Here is a 20,184-nt window from a genome sequence, read left to right on the forward strand (position 1 = left end):
AAGTAGCTGGGATTACCGGAATATGCCACCCCACCTGGCTAATTTTTTTTGTATTTTTAGTGGAGACAGGGTTTCTCCATGTTGGTCAGGCTGGTCTCAAACTCCCAACCTCAGGTGATCTGCCCACCTCGGCCTCCCAAAGTGCTGGAATTACAGGCATGAGCCACTTTGCCCGACCCTGAGGGCCCTTTTATTAAGGTATTATAGATTAATTAAGTCTTTATATATTGAGTCATTCTATGAAGAGATAGGATATGATCCTTATACCTTTTCTAAATCCAGTAAGACTATAACAGAAATGGAAGAACATGAAAGTCAGACTGAAAATAAGGAAGAATTATTTCATCATAATTTTAAAAAATCAAATTTGGTGATTTAAGGAACATTATGACATTTCTTATCCTAGATTTTTAAAGAGAAATTTTATATGCCTCTTAGATATATATAATGCAATCATGCATCACTTAATGGGAATACATTCTCAGAAGTGTGTCATTAGGTGATTTTGTCATTGTGCAAGTATTATAGAGTGTACCTAGACATGCTTAGATGGTATAGCCCATTACACATGTAGACTACATGGTGTTGCCTATAGTTCCTAGGCTATAAACCTGTACAGCAGGTGACTATACTGAATACTGTAGGCAATTGTGGCACAATGGTAAGAATACTTACGTATCTACAGATATACAAATATCTAAATAAAAAATATCTATAGAAAAGATACAGTAAAAAATACAGCATAGAAGCCCCTTTATAGTCTTATGGGACCATTGTTGTATATGCGGTCCATCATTGACCAAAACATTGATATGCAGTGCATGACTATATTAGATTATATTATTATACAAATTGAATCCCCAGTAAAATTTTAATGTCACTTAGATGTGTCTCAGTGTGACTCTTCATTTATTTATTTGTTTGAAACCCGATGATCTGAGTATTGCTTGAGTTCTGTTTAATTTACTTTTTTAAAGAGTAGAATTTATGTGCCTAGAAATTTCATGCAGCTTGTATTTATTCTCAGATAACAAACTGTAACCGTGAAAAATCAAACAAGTGCAGCTCCTTCTATTGCTCTTTAACTATGGTATACTCATACTTTGATTCATTCTGCAAGTATTAATTATGCACCCACTGCTAGGCACTTTGGATTCATTTGTGGGCAAATGCAGGCATGGGATTTATAGCTCTGTAGGGCAGCAAAGGTATTAATGAAATAATCACAAAGATGACATGTCATAGTTTCCCTGAAATACATAAGTGCTATGGAGCATAAAAGCAGTTCTCTGAAAGCATATTTTTAAAGGGACATGAGGGACAGCTACTTTAAGGAAGTGAGATTTGAGATGTCAGTGTGAAGGCCATTGAGTAGGAGCATTCCTGGCAAAGGGAATGGCCTGTGCAGGAAGAGTCATAGAGAATTCCACTAAATGATAGAGTTCTTGAAGACTAGTGCCTCAGAATCCGAGGGCCGCACATGGGATGAGGCTGGAGCTGTAGGCCGGTTAAATCAGACGCAGGGCCTCAGAGGCTGTGATGAAGGGATGACTTAGCTCTTTTGGAGAGGACACTAGGGTGCACTCTATGCCTCTTGCTTGTTCCCCTGTATCTCCAAGGCTCCTTGTTTGTTTGCTTGGTTTAAATCGTGGAAGTTGTCAGTTTTGAATAAAAGTTATGGAGAACTTTAGCCATCTTAAGAAGTAAATCATCATGATAAATGGAGAGCCACTCATATGTTTTCTTAATCCAGCCATATTTATATTCCAATTATAGAAAGACTCTGGATTTTAGTGTATGGCCAATGCCTATCCATAGTGGCCTAGAGACAGACTTGGATTACTCACAGGAATTTGGCATGTGACCTTTGTTTATTAAATATCAAAACAATTGACAGGACTTGGCATAAGACACTAACTTTTGCCTCATCAATACCTGTCAGCCTCTTAAGTTTGTATTACAGATCATTAACAAAACAGCACATTTCATGTAAATTTAACCAACAATGATAAAATTTGAGACCTGAGATGGTTGGCATCATAGTTTTTTAATGAACATTACCCAACTACCAGGTTTTAATAATTGTGACCTGAAAGCATTGATTGTGTAGTATTACATTTCAGTTTTATTGAAGTCAAAATACTTTCAGAGAGCACAGAAACAAAGACTAATTTGTAAGTGACATTATGAAAATAGTGTACTTATCTTGAAGCAGTGTTTTTTTTTTTGTTTGTTTTGAGACAGAGTCCCACTCTGTCACCCAGGCTGGAGTGCAGTGATGCAATCTCGGCTCACTACAACCTCCACCTCCTGGGCAAGCAATTCTCCTGCCTCAGCCTCCCGAGTAGCTGGAAGGCGCCTGCATCATGTCCAGCTAATTTTGTCTTTTTAGTTGAAATGGGGTTTCACCATTTTGGGCAGGCTGCTCTTGAACTCCTTACCTAAAGTGATCCACCTTCCACGGCCTCCCAAAGTGCTGGAATTACTGGTGTGAGCCACTGCGCCCAGCCTTTAAGCAGTTTTTATTCATTACTACTGTTTGGTCAATTATTAAGTAAAAGTCTAGAAATGTTTGCCTTTTAGAATATTTTTTAAATCAAATTGAATGGTGGTCAGATACATCTCTTATTATTATTCTCTTATAATAAATTTCTCAGAATTGCTTCAGCCTTTATATCTATTATCCCACAAAGAAATGCCTGTTTAAAAGATCTGATTCTCTTTTTTCAACATTATAGTTGTGTTACACATATTTATTTGATAGAGTTGTAGATTGTTCATTCATACTACTAAATAGTATTTAATTTTTACAGATCCCAAATATATTACTGTTAACGATGGAATTGTTCACCTTTTCATTTACTAGGTAGCTGCTGTAAGTACCATAGTAAATAGAGGGATAACACCCAAAGCTTTTGTGTTCAGAAACTATGGTCATTTTCCTGGAAACAACTCTCATTATTTGGGAGGCTGTCAGTATAAAATGTGGCAGGCCATTAGAGCCTCATCTGCTGCTCCAGGCTACTTTGCAGAATATGCATTGGGAAATGATCTTCATCAAGTAAGTTGACTTGTATGTCTTATCTTTTAAAATTTTACATGATTAAAAGAATCAGCACTTCTTAAATGTCATTGATCTTCAGAAGGATCAACCTAGGAGACTTTCTTCTTTGTCTCTTCATATGTCAAAAGAGGAACAATTTAGGATATTTTTATTTGTTGTTTTTCTTAACAAGCCTCTGACATGCAAACACATTTTGGGAAAATTTTTGTGTGTTATATAGTGTGATTTGTAGCCCATTATAATTTTGATGGAAAAGTGAGAGTATGTATGATTAGCTTTCCAAACATGATAAAAATTAAAACCGATATACACTCCCTGAAAATGCAGAACCCAGTCTGTTTGACAGTTTGGGTGGGCATATTTTGAAGAAAGGGATACAGTAAAATAATAACAAATACTCATTAAGTTAGATGTGTGCCAGACACTTATTTAGTGCTGTGCGTGCATTATCTCATTTAATCCTTGCTACTTATGAGGTAGAATTATTTCCATTTTACAAACAAGGAATTCGCGCCTTAGGAAAAGTTAAGTAGCTGGATTAGCATCACAGCTGTTAAGTTACAGGGTTAGGATATTGTCTGTAATTATGCTCTTTTAAATTCATGTTTAAATTATTTGTAAAGTTGATTATTATTTCTGGAAATTCTTTTTATGTTATGTAAACTCATTTACACTTTTCCTCTGTCAAGTTTTTCCAACTCTTTATGGAAATCTGAATTCATAACTTACACTAAATGCTAATAAAGCTTTAGAGCTGATACTTTGAAAGCTTGTATTTTTATATATGCTTAATTTTTTATGTTATCTCTCATTTAAAGGAGTAGAATGAGAGGAATCTTGACGTTTTTCTCTAGTCCCTAAAGTGTGTCTACTCTCTTTATTTGGTCAGATATCTGTTGAGAAAAAAATCTTATACTGTTGACAGGGATATTCAGATAGCATTCAAAAACTCATACATAGATCTATATAAACAACATGTCAACAATATAAACTTCAAAACTTTCAAATGGATCATTTAAATGTAAATGTCAATATTATAGCTAAAACATTTTTATCAATTTTATCTCATTTTGATACAATAGCTTATATATATTTTTAAATGTTATGGTCAGCTATTCCCATTTTCTTTTTAATCTTTAAGTAATATAATATTTGTAGCTAAGAGATTAAAATAGGATTCCTTTGTCTTTGGAGTCAGTTCAAACCATTTCTTACTTTGCAGAATCAGTCATTGTTGAATTATGTAAGGCACTTCCCCTTCTTGCTTTTCTTCTCTTTCTTCCACCCCCTCAGGGCAGAAAGTACTGGCTGCTGAGATTCTGATATTGATTTCAGGACTTAATGGTCAAAATAAAATTTTTATTTTAATATGTGGCTTACTATTTTTAACAACGATTTCCCCCTTTTCATATGTACCATGTCATAAATTGAGAAATAATTTAGACAGTGTATGTAAAATACAATAGGATTTCTAAGTTATAACCTTAATATAGTGCTACAAACTTTCAGTTATGCCAGTTAGTGAAAGTCTCAAATACTAAATAATTACATTTGGGAATCATGTGTTTTCCACATTTCAAAAGAAGTTATCTCATTTGCTCTTTATTCTTTACCTAAGAGAAAGTAGTTCTAAAGTTTAACTCAGTACTGTTGAATATATATACCAAAGTAATTCAGTGGTTCCTTTTCCATTTCGATAGATTAGTGATATTTCTGTTCATGCTTAGACATTTTTATATTGATGACCATAATCCTTCAACTTATTTTGAGCCACAGATTAAAATAACTTCTTAAGGTTATTTGAATAAATAACTGTTATTTATAATTTACATAAATTTTTATGTAAAGCATATAGCCACATGGGCAAAAAATGTACTTTCATATAAATAAATAAGCTTCAGAAACATTGGCACATTTAATTAATAAAAGTATTCAAATGGAATCTGGAGCCCAAGAAACCTACTTAAGGAAATATTTTTCTTACTATATATTCTCTTCCAAGACTTGAAGAAGAAATGGGATATTTTTCCCTTCAAATGACAACTCAAAAGATTGATGGGAATATTTTAAGGTGTGAATGATCTTGGTTGCTTAGACAAAGAAAATATTCAAGCGAAGTCCTAATTCTTTCTAACCATTCAGAAGTTTTGCCAAGTTTAAAGTATCGTACTTACTACAACCTTCTCATCCTAAATTCTTTTAATAATTATATTCAATTATTACCAGTCTTATTTTGAAAATCCCTTTTAGCTGTCACATCTGACATATGTTTTAATGTAGTTACTTTGTATCCATTGTAGTATAGGTTAATTAATATTCTATTTGAGCAATTATTGAAAGTAGTGATATAATTAAGAGTTATGAGTAGGTGAATGGGGAGATTTCATTTGCCTTTGACTATAAGAAGATTATTACAAAATTTATAAGGTTCATTACAAGTCCTAGAAAATTATAAAGTGAGAAGAATTCTTTGTGAGTAGCTCCCAATCTCTCCCCATCTGCCCAAGTAGTAGCATAATACGTACATGGAAGTACTACTTTTTACACAAAATTATTCCATCTCTCTTTCCATCTCCACCTTCAAAATTAAATTGTTCATTCCTGTCTTTGGAGAAAGAATCTAATAAATTAGTTTACACTAGAGGTTTTGATGACCAATTCTGATATACATATTATTCCTACCAGGCTTTATTTACATCCTAAAAGTCTTTGTTCAGAGCTTAGGATACATAAACATAAATAAATTATGAAATTTTTGTTTAAACATTGCAGGTAAAGAGTGTTTTTAGCAGAAAGAACCTCGCTGACACCTGCTAAATTATGCCTATACCAAACCACAAATAATAATTTTCATTATAAATGTACAGAAATGTAGTGAGTGCTTACTCAGTGTCAGGCACTGTGCTAGCTGGGAAGGATATAAAGATTTTTAACCATAGTTGGCATATTGTTTGTGCTTCCTGGATCCTGCCCTCAAATAGTTCAGACAAAAGAATGTAAACCCAGTTATAGAATAAGGTGGAAATTTAACCATCAACATATGTACAGGATTAAAGAGTACTGTAGAGGTGATTTATTCTGTCAGGGTCAGCTTAACAAAGAAGTTGTCATGTGACTTGATGTATAAAAAATGGGTCATTGATTAGGGATAGAAAATGGGATAAGGAAGGGAAAATGGGGAGTGATTCCTCAATGGTTACAGAGTATGGGTGATAAAAATGTTTTGGAAATAGATTGTAGTGTCAAGATACAGTGGCTTACACCTGTAATCCCAGCACTTTGGGAGGTCGAGGCTGGAGGATCACTTGAGCTCAGGAGTTAAAGACCAGCCTGCTGCAACATAGTGAGACCCTGTCTCTACCAAAAAAAGAAAAAAATATTAACAGGATGTGGTAGTCCACACCTGTAGTCCCAGCTACTCTGGAGGCTGAGGTGTGAGGATCACCTTAAGCCCAGGAGTTAAAGGTTACAGTGAATTGATCATGCCACTGCTATCCAGCCAGGACAACAGAGCAAGACCCTGCCTCAAAAAAAAGTAGATAGTGGTGATGTTCACAAAACATTATATAATTAATGCCACTTAATTGTACCCTTAAAAATCATTTAAATGACCAATTTTGTGTTATATTTAATTTACCACAATAAAAAGCAAATTTTAAAAGAAACTAAGAAAAAAAGTCAGAAGCTAAGATAATGAAAAGGGGTATCGACATTGCCCAACGGTTACATTCTGGTACGTGTTCTGACTTTAGATTTGAAGTGATTAAATATACATTAAAAGCAATAAAAAGTATTTGTAAATTTTAGGCTATTAAGCACATGTACAGTATACTGCAATTCAAACACAATCTGTGTGCTCCTCTAAGAGATAATAAGTAAATTATTCAATCAAGTCATTTATCAAGTCGATTTTACTTTGGCAGTTAGCAGTATGCCTGGCACATGCCATCTATAAAAAAATAACTGTAAATAAGAATACTTGAATGAATGGAAAGGCTACAGGAACTACCATGGACCCAATATTAGCCCAATGACCTATTGATAGAATAGGCGTCTGAAAAGAGGAGGCTAACTAGAAAGCAGAGCTTAAGAGTTAGTGTGCCTCACCGCTAGATTAGAGTGAGCCCAGACATCTTAACTGCTGCACTTTTTTGATAAAAAGTGAGTAAAGTTTAAGGAACAGAAATTTACTTTGAAAAATGGTTAGCGAAACTACAGGAAACCTGCCAGTTTTTTGATTTGGGATTGATTTTGCAGTTATCGTTTCATGCTAAAATTCGTTTGCGTCTTCATCTTTTCCCTTTTTTGTCCTTTCTGATCATCCTTATATAGGCTTTTATATAATGAAAATGTGTTTCATCTAAAATACCTACTTGATTAGAAGTTACACAGGGTATAACAAGTATAGAATTTAAGATTTAAATGGTTTAGTAAAAAAAATAACTTTCTGCCAAATTAGAATTTAAATGTTACCTCTATCACGGGATAGGTATCATTCTAATAATCTGTTAATTGAAAACAAAGGAAAAAGTTGAAAGGATTAAATTCACATTTGTACATGAGAAAGCCTTTAGGAAATAGCTTAATTATTTCCACCTGCATTGAAGGAATCTAGATTTTTATAAAGTTCAGCAATACAAATGTAAATATCTATCCAATTTATTACTTTCTTTTTTTTTTTTTTTTTTTTTTTTTTTTTGAGACGGAGTCTTGCTCTGTCGCCGGGGCTGGAGTGCAGTGGCCGGATCTCAGCTCACTGCAAGCTCCGACTCAATTTATTACTTTCAACAAATGTATAAAGATAGCTAAATTTAAAACTAGTTCTTTTCAACTGGTGAATGGATAAACTATGGTATATTCAAATAATGAAATATTACTCAGCAATAAAAAGGAATGAATTACTGACATTCACAGAGACATAGATGAATCTCACAAGCATTCTGCTAAGTGAAAGAAACCAGACCCAAAAAACTTATGCTATATGATTCCATTCATTTTGATAACAAAGTTCAATGTGTGACCTTGAAGAGTAGTTGGATGAATAGGTTTTTGAAGTAAATGTGGCAACAAACCACCCATGCTAAAATGGAGAATAGAGCAAGCAATAAAAAGATGTGGCAAACTGCTTTTCTGAACGTCAACACAGCCCTGTGTATCCCAATTATCTCAAGGGTATCACAAAGCTACACATTGGTGATAAATGGTGATAAATGACATTTGCCATAATAAAGGTCCGTTAGCCTCAGGCTGGTTATTCTATAACTAAAGAGCCAGTTAACTTTCTCTGGAAGGTATTGTTAGTATTTAGGAACATTTCTATATATTGATAGCTGCCTCCTCATGTGATCTTATTGATCCAACCAGAGTATTATTTGAGATACAGGTTTTTGAGAAAGGTGTTTTGTAATGCCATAAATGAAGACTTACCATAATCTGTGGTTTGCAAAATACTGCCACTCCCCCTAAAATAACTGAGCATAAATTTGTGAAAAGATGAGGAGTGTTCTTCACATTCCATGAGAAATTTTAGTAACAATAGTATACTTCATTAGTAGGGAAAAATCCTACATGATATTTTTAATGGGACCTTCAAGCCAGAGCACTAATGGTGGGGTAGATGATTTTCCACAAAGAAAACTACTTGGGAGAATTGATTATATTCCTATATACAAGCAGAGAATAATTGGAAATCAAAATTGTAACAAAAGCAGTATAGTTTACAGTAGATCCAAAAAATTAAGTACTTAGGTATAAATCTAACAAAACATAGAAAATCTGTATGTTGAAAACAGAAGATGAAAGAAATAAAAGAAGACCTAAAGAAATGGAAAGACATACCGTGATTGAAAGATGCTACATGGTAAAGATGTGAGTTATTCCTAAAGTGATCTATAAATATAATACAATGCCAATCAAAACTCTAGTAGGACTTTTCAAAAATTATACAGTCAGATTCTAAAATTTATATGGAAGGGCAGAGGAATGAGAATAGTTTAAACAATTTTATTATTTATTTATTTATTTATTTATTTAGAGACAGAGTCTCGCTCTGGCGCCCAGGCACAATCTCAGCTCACTGAAACCTCCACCTCCCAGGTTCAATTGATTCTCTTGCCTCAGCCTCCGGAGTAGCTGGGACTACAGGTGCGCACCACCACGCCCAGCTGATTGATTGTATTTTTAGTAGAGACAAGGTTTCACTATGTTGTCCAGGCTGGTCTTGAACTCCTGGGCTCAGGCAATCCGCCTGCCTCGGCTCCCCAAAGTACTAGGATTACAGGCATGAGCCACTGCACCTGGCCTAAACAATTTTAAAAGAATAAAAAGTTTCAAGGAATCACACTACTCAATTTAAAAACTTACTCTAGAGGTACAGTAGTCTTGGCTACTGTACCAGTGTGGTATCTGCATAAAGATAGATATATAGATAAATGGAATTAAATAGAGAGTTCGGAAATAGATCATACATATATGGCCATTTGATCTTTGACAAAGATACAAAAGCAATTCAATGGAGAAAGGATAGTCTTTTCAGCAAAAATTGTGTTGAAACAATTGGTCATCTTTCTCTCTCCCTCTCTTTTCCCCTAACCCCCCACCACACACACAAACACACCCCAGAAACCGTGACCTAAACCTCACACATTACACAAAGATAATTTATAATGAATCACAGTTCTAAATGTAAAACAAAACTGTGAAACTTTTAGAAGAAAAACTTGGTGACCTGGGTTAGGTGAAGACTTCTTACAATTATACTGAAATCATCATACATGAAATTAAAAAATTGATAAAGTGGACTTCATCAAAATTAAAAATTTAGTTCTACAAATATACTGCCAAGAAGATAAGGAGACAAACGACATACAGGAAGAAAATATTTTCAAATCCACATGTCCAACAAAGGAGTTATATCTAGAGTGTATAAGAAACTCTCAGAATTTAACAATGTGAGCTAAAGACTTGAACAGACCCTTCAACACAGGATAAAGGGATGGCAGATGAGGGTGTGAAAAGACATCCAGCATCATTAGGCATTGAGGAATTGCAAATTAAAACAATGATGAAATGCCACCACATATCTGTTAAAGTGGTTAAAATAATATGGACAATACCAGGTATTACTGTAATAAGATGCAGAGCAACTGGAACTTTTAGACATTGATGGTGGGAATGCAAAATGGACAACCACTTTGAAAATGTTTTGGCAGTTTCTTATAAAGTTAAACGTATGCTTACCATATGATCCAACAATCTCATGAGTGTTCACTCTAGATAAATGAAAATTTACATCCATGCAAAATCCTGTACTCACATGTTTATAGCAGCTTCTTTATTCGTGACAGTCAAATGCTGGAAACAACCCAGAGGTCCTACAATGGATGAATGAATGAACTGTGTGGTACCTCCATACAATCAGCAGTAAAAAGGAGTAAACTATTGATACATGCAACTACTTGGATTAGTCTCAATGACATGCTCAGAAAGAGAAGGCAGCTTAAGGCAGTCCCATATTATATTATTCCATTTCCATGACATCCTTAAAAAATCAAAGCTGTAGTGGTAGAAAACAGATCAGTGGTTATCAAGGGTTATGGGTGGGAGGAGGGGTGCCTACAAAGAGATAACATGAAAGAGTTTTTGGGGGTGATGGAACTATTCTGTATCTTGATTGTGGTAATATTTACACAAATCTATATGTATTAAAGTTCTTAGAGCTGCATACCAAAAAAGTTAATTTTACTGTATAATCTGAAAAATTAAAATATTTTACAGTGAAACAAGCTGCTTTACAAGGTTGTAAGCACCATATTACTGAAAATGTTTAAGAATTCTGTCAAAAATTGTTTAAGGCTATATGTGGGAGACTGAACTAGGGTAATTCCAAGGTCTGTTAGAATTCTCAGCACTGATAGTGCTGATTCCAAGGAGATGCCAAGCACCAGTGACATCAAAAATCATTCGAGTTTATTCAGGTTGTTTACCACTGAAAAAATACCTTTTCCTGTACTCAGCAGACGGTTAACTGGCATAGATGGGAGCTGAACAGGAGAAGGAGGCTGAGCAGTCACTTAAACCATTTTAAATCAGATATGTTTTTCTTGATTTAATTTGGTTTAGTTTGGTTTGTTTTTGAGACAAGGTCTTGATCTGTCACCCAGGCTAGAGTGCAGTGGTGTGATCTCGGTTCACTGCAGCCTCGACCTCCTGGGCTCTTCTCCTACCTCAGCCTCCTGAATAGCTGTGACTACAGGCTTGTACACCATGCCTGGCTAATTTTATTTTTTTGTAGAGACCAGGTCTCCCTATGTTGCTCAGGCTGGTCTTGAACTCCTGGACTCAAGCGATTCTCCTGCCTCGGCCTCCCAAAGTGCTGAGATTACAGGCATGAACCACCATGCTCAGCATATTTTTCTAGATTTTAAATACAATATAATGTTGATGTAATGTATTTTCATATGATTCTACAGTACATTTTATTATAGTTTGACCATAGTTTTATCTACTTTTATGCTGGTACATTTTTATAGTGCTCTATCAGCATATTTTATTAATACCTTTGTTTCCTTTTGAATTCTTCAAAATAATATTGATTATTGATAAATACTGAGAAATATAAAGTTTTGTCTATGTTGTTTACATTATATCTGCATTATAATGAATGTGATCCATTGAAATTGTATTGTTAATAGAATTTCAACTAACTTAGAATTATTTGGTTATATTTGACTTGTGAGAGAAGAACTAATTTTAATTGTTTGGTAGAACCACAGTTCTTTCTGTTAGGCTTTAACTAGAACCTGTATTAACCACTAAATAAGATAATGTGTCTTTGAAAAGTAATTCAGTTCATTTCAATATTTTTTAGCAAAATATGCAAAGCAACTAAGAAGTTCAAAGAACTTTCATAATAGGAAAGGAAAACTTAATAAGAAGTTTCTTTATGAGGCCAATGAGTCTTCACATGAATTTTTTTGCAGCTGTAGTCTATAAAAGAAATGTACTTTTAAGGAACCTCTTAGTTTTAAATAATTTATTTAACTTATTACATAGTTCAGCTTTCCCTGTGAGTCAGTTTTAAGAGTTTCTTTTTTTAACTTGTATTTTGCAGGATGGAGGTTTGCTTCTGAATAACCCTTCGGCTTTAGCTATGCATGAGTGTAAATGTCTTTGGCCAGATGTCCCGTTAGAGTGCATAGTATCCCTGGGCACCGGACGTTATGAGAGTGATGTGAGAAACACGGTAACACACACAAGCCTGAAAACCAAACTTTCTAATGTTATCAACAGTGCTACAGATACAGAAGGTTGGTCTTGTTTGCTGTTTAAAATACTTCAACTTCTAGCATTCTAGCAGTTTTTTGGTGGCATACGTTGGTCCTAACTGCAAAGGCATATGATATGTCTGTATTGTGGGTTTAGGAAGGACATGGGAGCAAACATTTTGTTGTTTTCCTTTCTCACTTGTTTCTTGTTAGGTGACTCTAGAACAGAGACTGTTTTCCATTTGAAAGCTAGTGCTCCCTTTGCCCACTTACTGTTAGAGAAGTGCCTGAAGCTGGATAGCACAACATTTTGTTGGAGACTCTGAAGCCAGTTAAGAAAGGGAAAAGCAACAAAACAAGTCAGATTGGTTCAAACATATACATGATAGCAAAGATTTAGAGTAAAGGGCATTCAATTATTTAATACTGTAAAGGCAAACTGGAATGAGAATGTGCTCTTGCTTTTACTCTTGCTGCCCCTATAGTTTAGTCTTCATACAGAGGCCAAAGTCATCCTTTTAAAATGCAAATTAGGCTGGGCACAATGGCTCACACCCGTAATCCCAGCACTTTGGGAGGCTGAGGCCGTTGGATCACTTGAGGTCAGGAGTTCGAGACCAGCCTCATCAATGTGATAAAACCCCGTCTCTACTAAAAATACAAAAAATTAGCCAGGCATGGTGGTGTACATCTGTAATCTCAGCAGAATCACTTGAGCCTTGGAGGCAGAGGTTGCAGTGAGCCAAGATCGCACCACTGTACTCCAGCCTGGGCCACAAAGCAAGACTGCGTCTCAAAAAAAAAAAAAAAAAAAAGTCTGTCTCCTTCTCAAAACCCTCTTTCAAGTGTGTGCCTTCTCTAAAGTGTGTCTAACCATGCTTTAATTCTTGCTGGTCACCAAACTTGCTAAGAACTCTCCTACCTCAGGACCTCTGTAGTTGCTGTACTCTCTGTCTATAAGGCTATTTCCCCAGATAGGCACTTGACCCTTACTTCATTCAGGTCTCTGTTGAAATGTCAGAGGGACCTCAGAGAAACCTTTCCTGATTGCTTTTCCATCTTCCTTATCATCTCACTCTAATTTCTTAGCCTGCTTCTTTTTCTCTCTTTCTCTTACAGCATTTATCTCATTATAATTATATATGACATATTTGATTGTTTACTTATCATCCTTCTGTCCCACAAGAATGCAAGGCAAGAATGTATCCAGTTTACTTTGACTTACCCAGTTTGCTATTGACTCCAGTGCCTGGCATATAGTAGGCATTCAGTGAGCGTATGTTGAATTTCTGGTTTTGGCCTTGAGGGGTGTGTGTGTGTGTGTGTGTTTCTTAGAAACAGGATCTCACTTTGTTGCCCAGGCAGTGACAATCATAGCTCACTGGAGCCTCAAACTCCTGGGCTCAAACAGTCCTCCCGCCTTAGCCTCCTGAGTAGCTGGGACTACAGGTGCATACCACTGCACCCAGCTAATTTTTTAGACCTTTTTTGTAGAGATGGGGTCTCCCTCTGTTGCCCAGGCTGGTCTTGAGCTCCTGGCTGTAAGTGATCCTCATGCCTTGGCCTTCCAAAGTGCTAGGATTACTAGCATGGGCCACCGGGCCTTGCCTTGAGGTTTTAGCTTTCCTCATTTTACTATTTTGTTTTTAGTTATTGGGTGAAACGTTTTATTAAGTTAAAAAAAAATTAACACTTAACAGCTCCTTGTATTTGAACCTCATTCTTTTCATATCAGCATATTATTGGCCAAGTCATTAACATAAGTGAGAATCTTAAACTCCCCACTGAGGACTTTTATTCATTGAATGAAAACCTGAAAAAAGCTCATATGCTAGATTTTTCACTATCTGAAATTTTGTTGCCAGATCAGTAAAATACTCTTTTTTTCCCAGCTTTATTGAGGTCAGACTGGCATAAAAATTGTATATATTTAAGTTGTACAACACATTTTTTTATTATAAGTATACCTTGTATAATGATTCCCATAATCCAGCTGATAACCTTATCTGTCACCTGACATAGTTACTATTTTGTGTGTGCCTGGTAAGAACACTTAAGATTTACTCCCTTAGCAAATTTCAAGTAAGCAATACGTAATACATTGTTATTAACTATAGTTACCATGCTGTACGTCAGCTCTCTAAACTGTCGAATTTGTACCCTTTGACCAACATCTCTCCATTTCTCCCACTCCCCAGTGTCTGGCAACCATCATTCTCCTCTCTTTTTTTTATTTCAACTATTTTAGATTCCACATAAAAGTGTTACCATGCACTACTCGTTTTCCTGTGTCTGGCTTAGTTCCCTTAGCAGAATATCTTCCAGGTTCATCCATGTTGACGCAAGTGGCAGGATTTCCTTCTTTTTTATGGCAGAATAGGATTCTTGTGTGTGTATATACTGTCGTTTCTTTAGCCATTCATCCATGGACACAGGTTGTTTTCATATCTTGGCTATTATGAATAATGCAGTGAACATGGGTGTGCAGCTATCCCTTCAAGATAACGATTTCATTTCCTTCAGATATATACCTGGAGTGGGATTGCTGGATCATATGGTAGTTCTCTTTTTAATTTTTTGAGGAACCTCCATACTGTTTTCCATAGTGGCTGTGCCAATTTACATTCCCATAAACAGTTTACAAGGGTTTCCTTTTCCCCACATCCTTGCTATCTCTTGTCTTTTTGATAACAGCCAACCTAACAGGTGTAAGGTGCGATCTCATTGTGGTTTTTGATTCACATTTCCCTGATGGCTCAATAAAATATCCTTACTATAAGCCATTTGCTGAGACAAGTGACTTTAGTCGGGCAGTCTCATAAGAGTTAAGTCTGTACTTTTTGCAAACCATGTGATGGGCTTATTTAGAATTTTCAAGAAACATGAAATGTTGCCTCAGTGTACCTGCACTCTAGTTAGAGACAAATGAGTAAAAATTTAATAAACTCAGTTAACTTTCAAAAAGATACAACAAGAATTATATTGAAACATGTACTTACTAATACTAAATTGCTCTTGGCCTACAAAAACAACAATTTCATAGGGTTTAATATGTGGTGAATTGCTAAATAAATGGTAAATGATTGTAAGTGATTAAGACTATGAATTAAGAAGAGGAATGAGAAAACTTGATTGGTATAGACAGTTTATAAGATGTAAAGTAGACTTGATGTGGGTCTTAAAGGATATATAGGATTTGGACATTTTAAGAGAGTGAAGACTTCCTCTTCTGGACATCATAAAATATTAGGGACGAGGTATTTCCTCTTACCTTAAACAACTAGAAAAGTAGACAGAACAATGGTTTTCAGACATTAGATAACAGGTAACATAAGACAGTGATGTCTGAAAGGAGAATGAATGAGGTCATCACTGTTATTGTCCAGCTTGTTGCCTGAAAAGAGTTTCTATACTATAGCATAGGGAGGGGGCACCAGAAAAGTAGGGCACTCTCTTAGAGTTGGAGAAACAAAGTTTGTAGTTCAAGGAGGTCAAGGAAACTAAAATTTGTGGGCTATGTGCAAGATCTGAACAGTGAAAACTACCAAACATTACTGAGATAAATTAAAGACCTAAATAAATAAATAGATAATACTGTGTTCATGAATTGGAAATCTCAGTATTGTTAAGGTATCACATCACAAATTGATCTATAGATTCAATACAATTCCTGTCAAAATCCAAGCAGGCTTTTGAGGGATAGAGATTAACAAGCTGACTGTAAAATGTATATGGATATGCAAAGGACCCAGGATAGTGGTCTCCAACCTCTTTGGTCCCAAGGACTGGTTTCATGGAAGATAGTTTTTCCACGGATCGGGGCGGGGAGGGGAGAGATGGTTTTGGGATAATTCAAGCACATTACATTTATTGTATGCTTTATTTCTAGTATTGCATTGTAATATATAATGAAATAAGTATACAGCTCACCATAATGTAGAATTGGGAGCCCCGAGCTTGTTTTCCTGCAAGCAGATGGTCTCATCTAGGGGTGATGGGAGACAGTGGTAGATCATCAGGCATTAGATTCTCATAAGGAGCACACAACCTAGATCCCTTGTATGCTCAGTTCACAATAGGGTTTGCACTCCTATGAGAATCTCATGCCACCACTGATCTGACAGGAGGTGGAGCTGAGGCTGTAATGCAAGCGATGGGGAGTGACTGTAAATACAGATGAAGCTTTGCTTACTGGCCCTGCCACTCACCCCCTGCTGTGCAGCCCAGGGGTTGGGGACCCCTGACCTAGAATATCTGACACAATTTTGGAAAAAAAAAAAAAAGTTGGAGGACTTACATCTGCTGACTTAAAGACTGTAAAACTACATTAAGCAAGGAACTGTGGTGTTTGAATAAAGATAGACATATAAATCAATGGTATGTAATAGTCCAGAAATTGATTTATACATGTAAACTCAAAAGACTTTTTACAGAGGTGTTAAGGTAACTCAGTGGGAAAGGATAGACTTTTCAACAAATGGTCCAGGACGATTAGATACCTATATCCACAGCGTTGACCTTTACCCTTTGCACCATACACAGAAGTAACTTGGAATGCATCACAGTCGTTCATGGCTACTATGCAGAAATACAATTGACTTTTTTCTATTGACCTTATATAACTTCAAACTTACTGAACTCACCTATTCTAGTAGCTTTTTATAGCTTTCTTAAAATTGTCAACATAGGCAACCAGGTTGTCTGTAGAGTTTTACTTCTTCCTTTTTAATCTACATGCCCTTCATTTCCTTTTAATGCCTTACGGCACTGAAAAGGACCCTCCAGTACAATGCTGACTGGAAGTTGTGAGCCTAGACATCTTACCCTGTTCCTGATCTTAGATAGAAACCTGAATCTAACAGCTGAAACTATAAAACTTACAGAAGAATATGCTGGAGTAAATCTTAATGACCTTGGGTAGGTAAGATTTTTTAGATAGGACATAGAAAATATGAACCAGAGAGGAAAGAAAGAGATAAATTAGACTTTGAATTGTAAATTCTGCTCTCTAAAAGATACTTTCTATGAAATGAAAAGGCAAGTCATACACTAAGCGAAAATATTGGTAAAACATGTATCTGACCCATCATGAGGTATAAATTTATAATAGATTCAAAATATATAGAGAATTCTCATATATATGTATATATACGTGTGTATATATAAAAAATATAGGCCGGGTATGGTGGTTCACACCTGTAATCCCAGCACTTTGGGTGGATCAGTTGAGCCCAGAAGTTTGAGAGCAGCCTGGTCAATATAGTGAGATCCCATCTCTACAGAAAAATAAAAAACTATCTGGGCATGGTGGCACACACCTGTAGTCCCAGCTACTTGGGAGGCCGAGGCAGGAAGATCACTTGAGCCCAGGAGTTGGAGGTTGCGGTGAGCCATGATTGCACCACTGTCATATATATAGGCCACAGTGATCTCAGTGAAAAAATGGGCAAAAGATTTGAACAGACACTTCATTGAAGAAGATATACAAATGACTAATAAGTACATGAAAACCTTCTCAACATAATTAGTCATTAGGGAAATGAAAATTAAACCACAAGATAACACTACCTCTGCAATGCAAAACTTAAGACTTGACATACTAACTTTGGGCAAAGATGTAAAGCAGTGAGAGCTCTAACATTAGCGGTTGGAATACAAAAATGAAAGATGGTGTGGCAGGTTTTTTTTTTTTAATAAGCATACCCTTTACCATATGAACCAGCAATTTTATTCTTGGGTTTTTGCCCAAGGGAAATGCAATCATATGCACATGAAGACTTATGTGTAAATGTTTATAATAGGGTTATTTCTAGTAGCTAAAAACTGAAGAGAGCCAGACCAGAATTGCAGAGAATAAATTGTGTTGTATCTATACAATGGAACACCATTTAGCAATGAAAAGAAAGGAACTACTGATTTATGCTACAACATGGATGAATCTCAGAAGTATTTTGCCATGTAAAAGAAGGTAGATACTTGTGATTCTGTTTGTATGAAATTCTAGAAAAGGGAAAGCTGGCACCAACTATAAAGAGGCTTAAAGGAAATTTTACAGTGATGGAAATGGCTATGTCATGATTATCGTGCTTACACAAGTGTCTACGTTTGTCAAAACTTGTCAAACTGTACAGTTAAAATTGGTGAATTGCACTGGATGTAAATGATATGTCAATGAAGATGATCCCAAAAAATTAAAAACAACAAAAAAAGGAAGATTGGAAAGGGCATTTCAGCATTGGTGAATAGTATGACCAAAAGCATAGAGAGAATAGAACAAGTAAACTAATTTCACAGAATAATGTGTTTTGGAAGATAAATTTTATCTTGTAGTTTTACCCATTACTATGGATTACTTGTACTGTTAGTTTGAATAATGAAATTAGTGAATCTTTGTAATGTGCCTAAAAAGAAGATAATTTTAAATAAAGACAAGTTAACAGTTCATTGCTTACTTTATGCCCTCTTTTCTTCTCCCCCATCTTTTTCTTTTTTGCTTTAACAGAAGTCCATATAATGCTTGATGGCCTGTTACCTCCTGACACCTATTTTAGATTCAATCCTGTAATGTGTGAAAACATACCTCTAGATGAAAGTCGAAATGAAAAGCTGGATCAGCTGCAGTTGGAAGGGTTGAAATACATAGAGAGAAATGAACAAAAAATGAAAAAAGTTGCAAAAATATTAAGTCAAGAAAAAACAACTCTGCAGAAAATTAATGATTGGATAAAATTAAAAACTGATATGTATGAAGGCCTTCCATTCTTTTCAAAATTGTGATGAGTGTATGCATATGGTCTCATAAATGAAGCCCTGTTCAGAAGATCCACCACATTCAATAAGGAATTGTGGGATTCGACATGAGTTAACTTTGAAATACTTATGAATTCTGGAGAATCCTGAAAAAGATGGTGCTTTGACCAGCTTGCACAGCACAGAGAATATTTTTGGTTACAGAATTCATATGGGAACTAGGCTTTTAAGATGTTAGTAATTAACTAAGCTTTAGTAACCTTACTGTGCTAGTTGGTTTTAGTAGATATTGGTGTTGTTTGATGTTTGAAAATTTATTAATATATGTGCCGAACAAGAAACCGAAAGCTATATTGTACTTTGTGTTTTTACTTTAGTCCTCATAATCATGTTAAATTTATGTGATCATTGATTTTATTTCATATGGAAAAGCTAATTTCTTCTTAAATTTACGTTACCTAGTCTCACTAGCTACGTTCTCCAATCCACACTGCCTTTATTGTAATATCGTCTAAATAGATGCAGAAAATGGAATTTTCTCTATTAAAGTATTTTACATTTGAAATATGAAAGAACCAGATACAGTTTTCTATTCAAATATGTTTATTTTAACATTGGTTAAAAAAAGTGAAGTTCCAGTCAACCACTTTTTAACCCCTAAAATTTCAAGATAATGCTGTATTAACTTTTCCAAATCTAACACTAGCTTATTCTTCCCTGTTATAAAATGGTTTGAACTTACTGAGAAAATATTCCTATCATTAACAAAAATAAACTATTTAAATCTGTTAAAAGGCTAATGTCATTTTAAAATTAATTTTTGTTCATAATGTAGCTCCCCTTTAGCCTTTGAATACACCTGGCAGCAGTATGCTTAAAAGTTACAAGTTAGGGCATGGCGTGGTAGCTCACACCTGTAATCCCAGCACTTTGGGAGGCCGAGGCAGGCAGATCACCTGACGTCAGGAGTCCAAGACCAGCCTGGCCAACACGGTGAAACCCCATCTCTAATAAAATTACAAATATTAGCCAGGCATGGTGGCGCACAACTATAGTCCCAGCTACTCGAGAGGCTAAGGCAGGAGAATGGCTTGAACCTAAGAG

At 35.5% G+C, this 20,184-nt stretch overlaps 1 protein-coding gene across 4 annotated transcripts in view; it reads left to right on the forward strand.

Annotated features, from left to right (window-relative positions):
* PNPLA8 (patatin like phospholipase domain containing 8) overlaps positions 1-19,869 on the forward strand; it is a 55,308-nt gene extending 35,439 nt beyond the window's left edge. For 3 of the 4 annotated variants that reach the window (XM_033194369.1, XM_033194366.1, XM_033194368.1), the window contains exons 8-10: positions 2,867-3,061; positions 12,177-12,372; positions 18,833-19,869. In XM_033194369.1, coding sequence (XP_033050260.1) covers positions 2,867-3,061; positions 12,177-12,372; positions 18,833-19,107 — 666 coding nt within the window. In that variant the 3' untranslated portion in view covers positions 19,108-19,869. The remainder of the gene's footprint in view (positions 1-2,866; positions 3,062-12,176; positions 12,373-18,832) is intronic. The other variant, XM_033194367.1, reaches the window with a different exon arrangement.
* The last annotated feature ends 315 nt before the right edge of the window (positions 19,870-20,184 follow it).

This window comes from Trachypithecus francoisi, unplaced genomic scaffold (assembly GCF_009764315.1).
Source record: "Trachypithecus francoisi isolate TF-2019V2 unplaced genomic scaffold, Tfra_2.0 Lachesis_group4, whole genome shotgun sequence".
Classification (NCBI taxonomy): Eukaryota; Metazoa; Chordata; class Mammalia; order Primates; family Cercopithecidae; genus Trachypithecus; species Trachypithecus francoisi.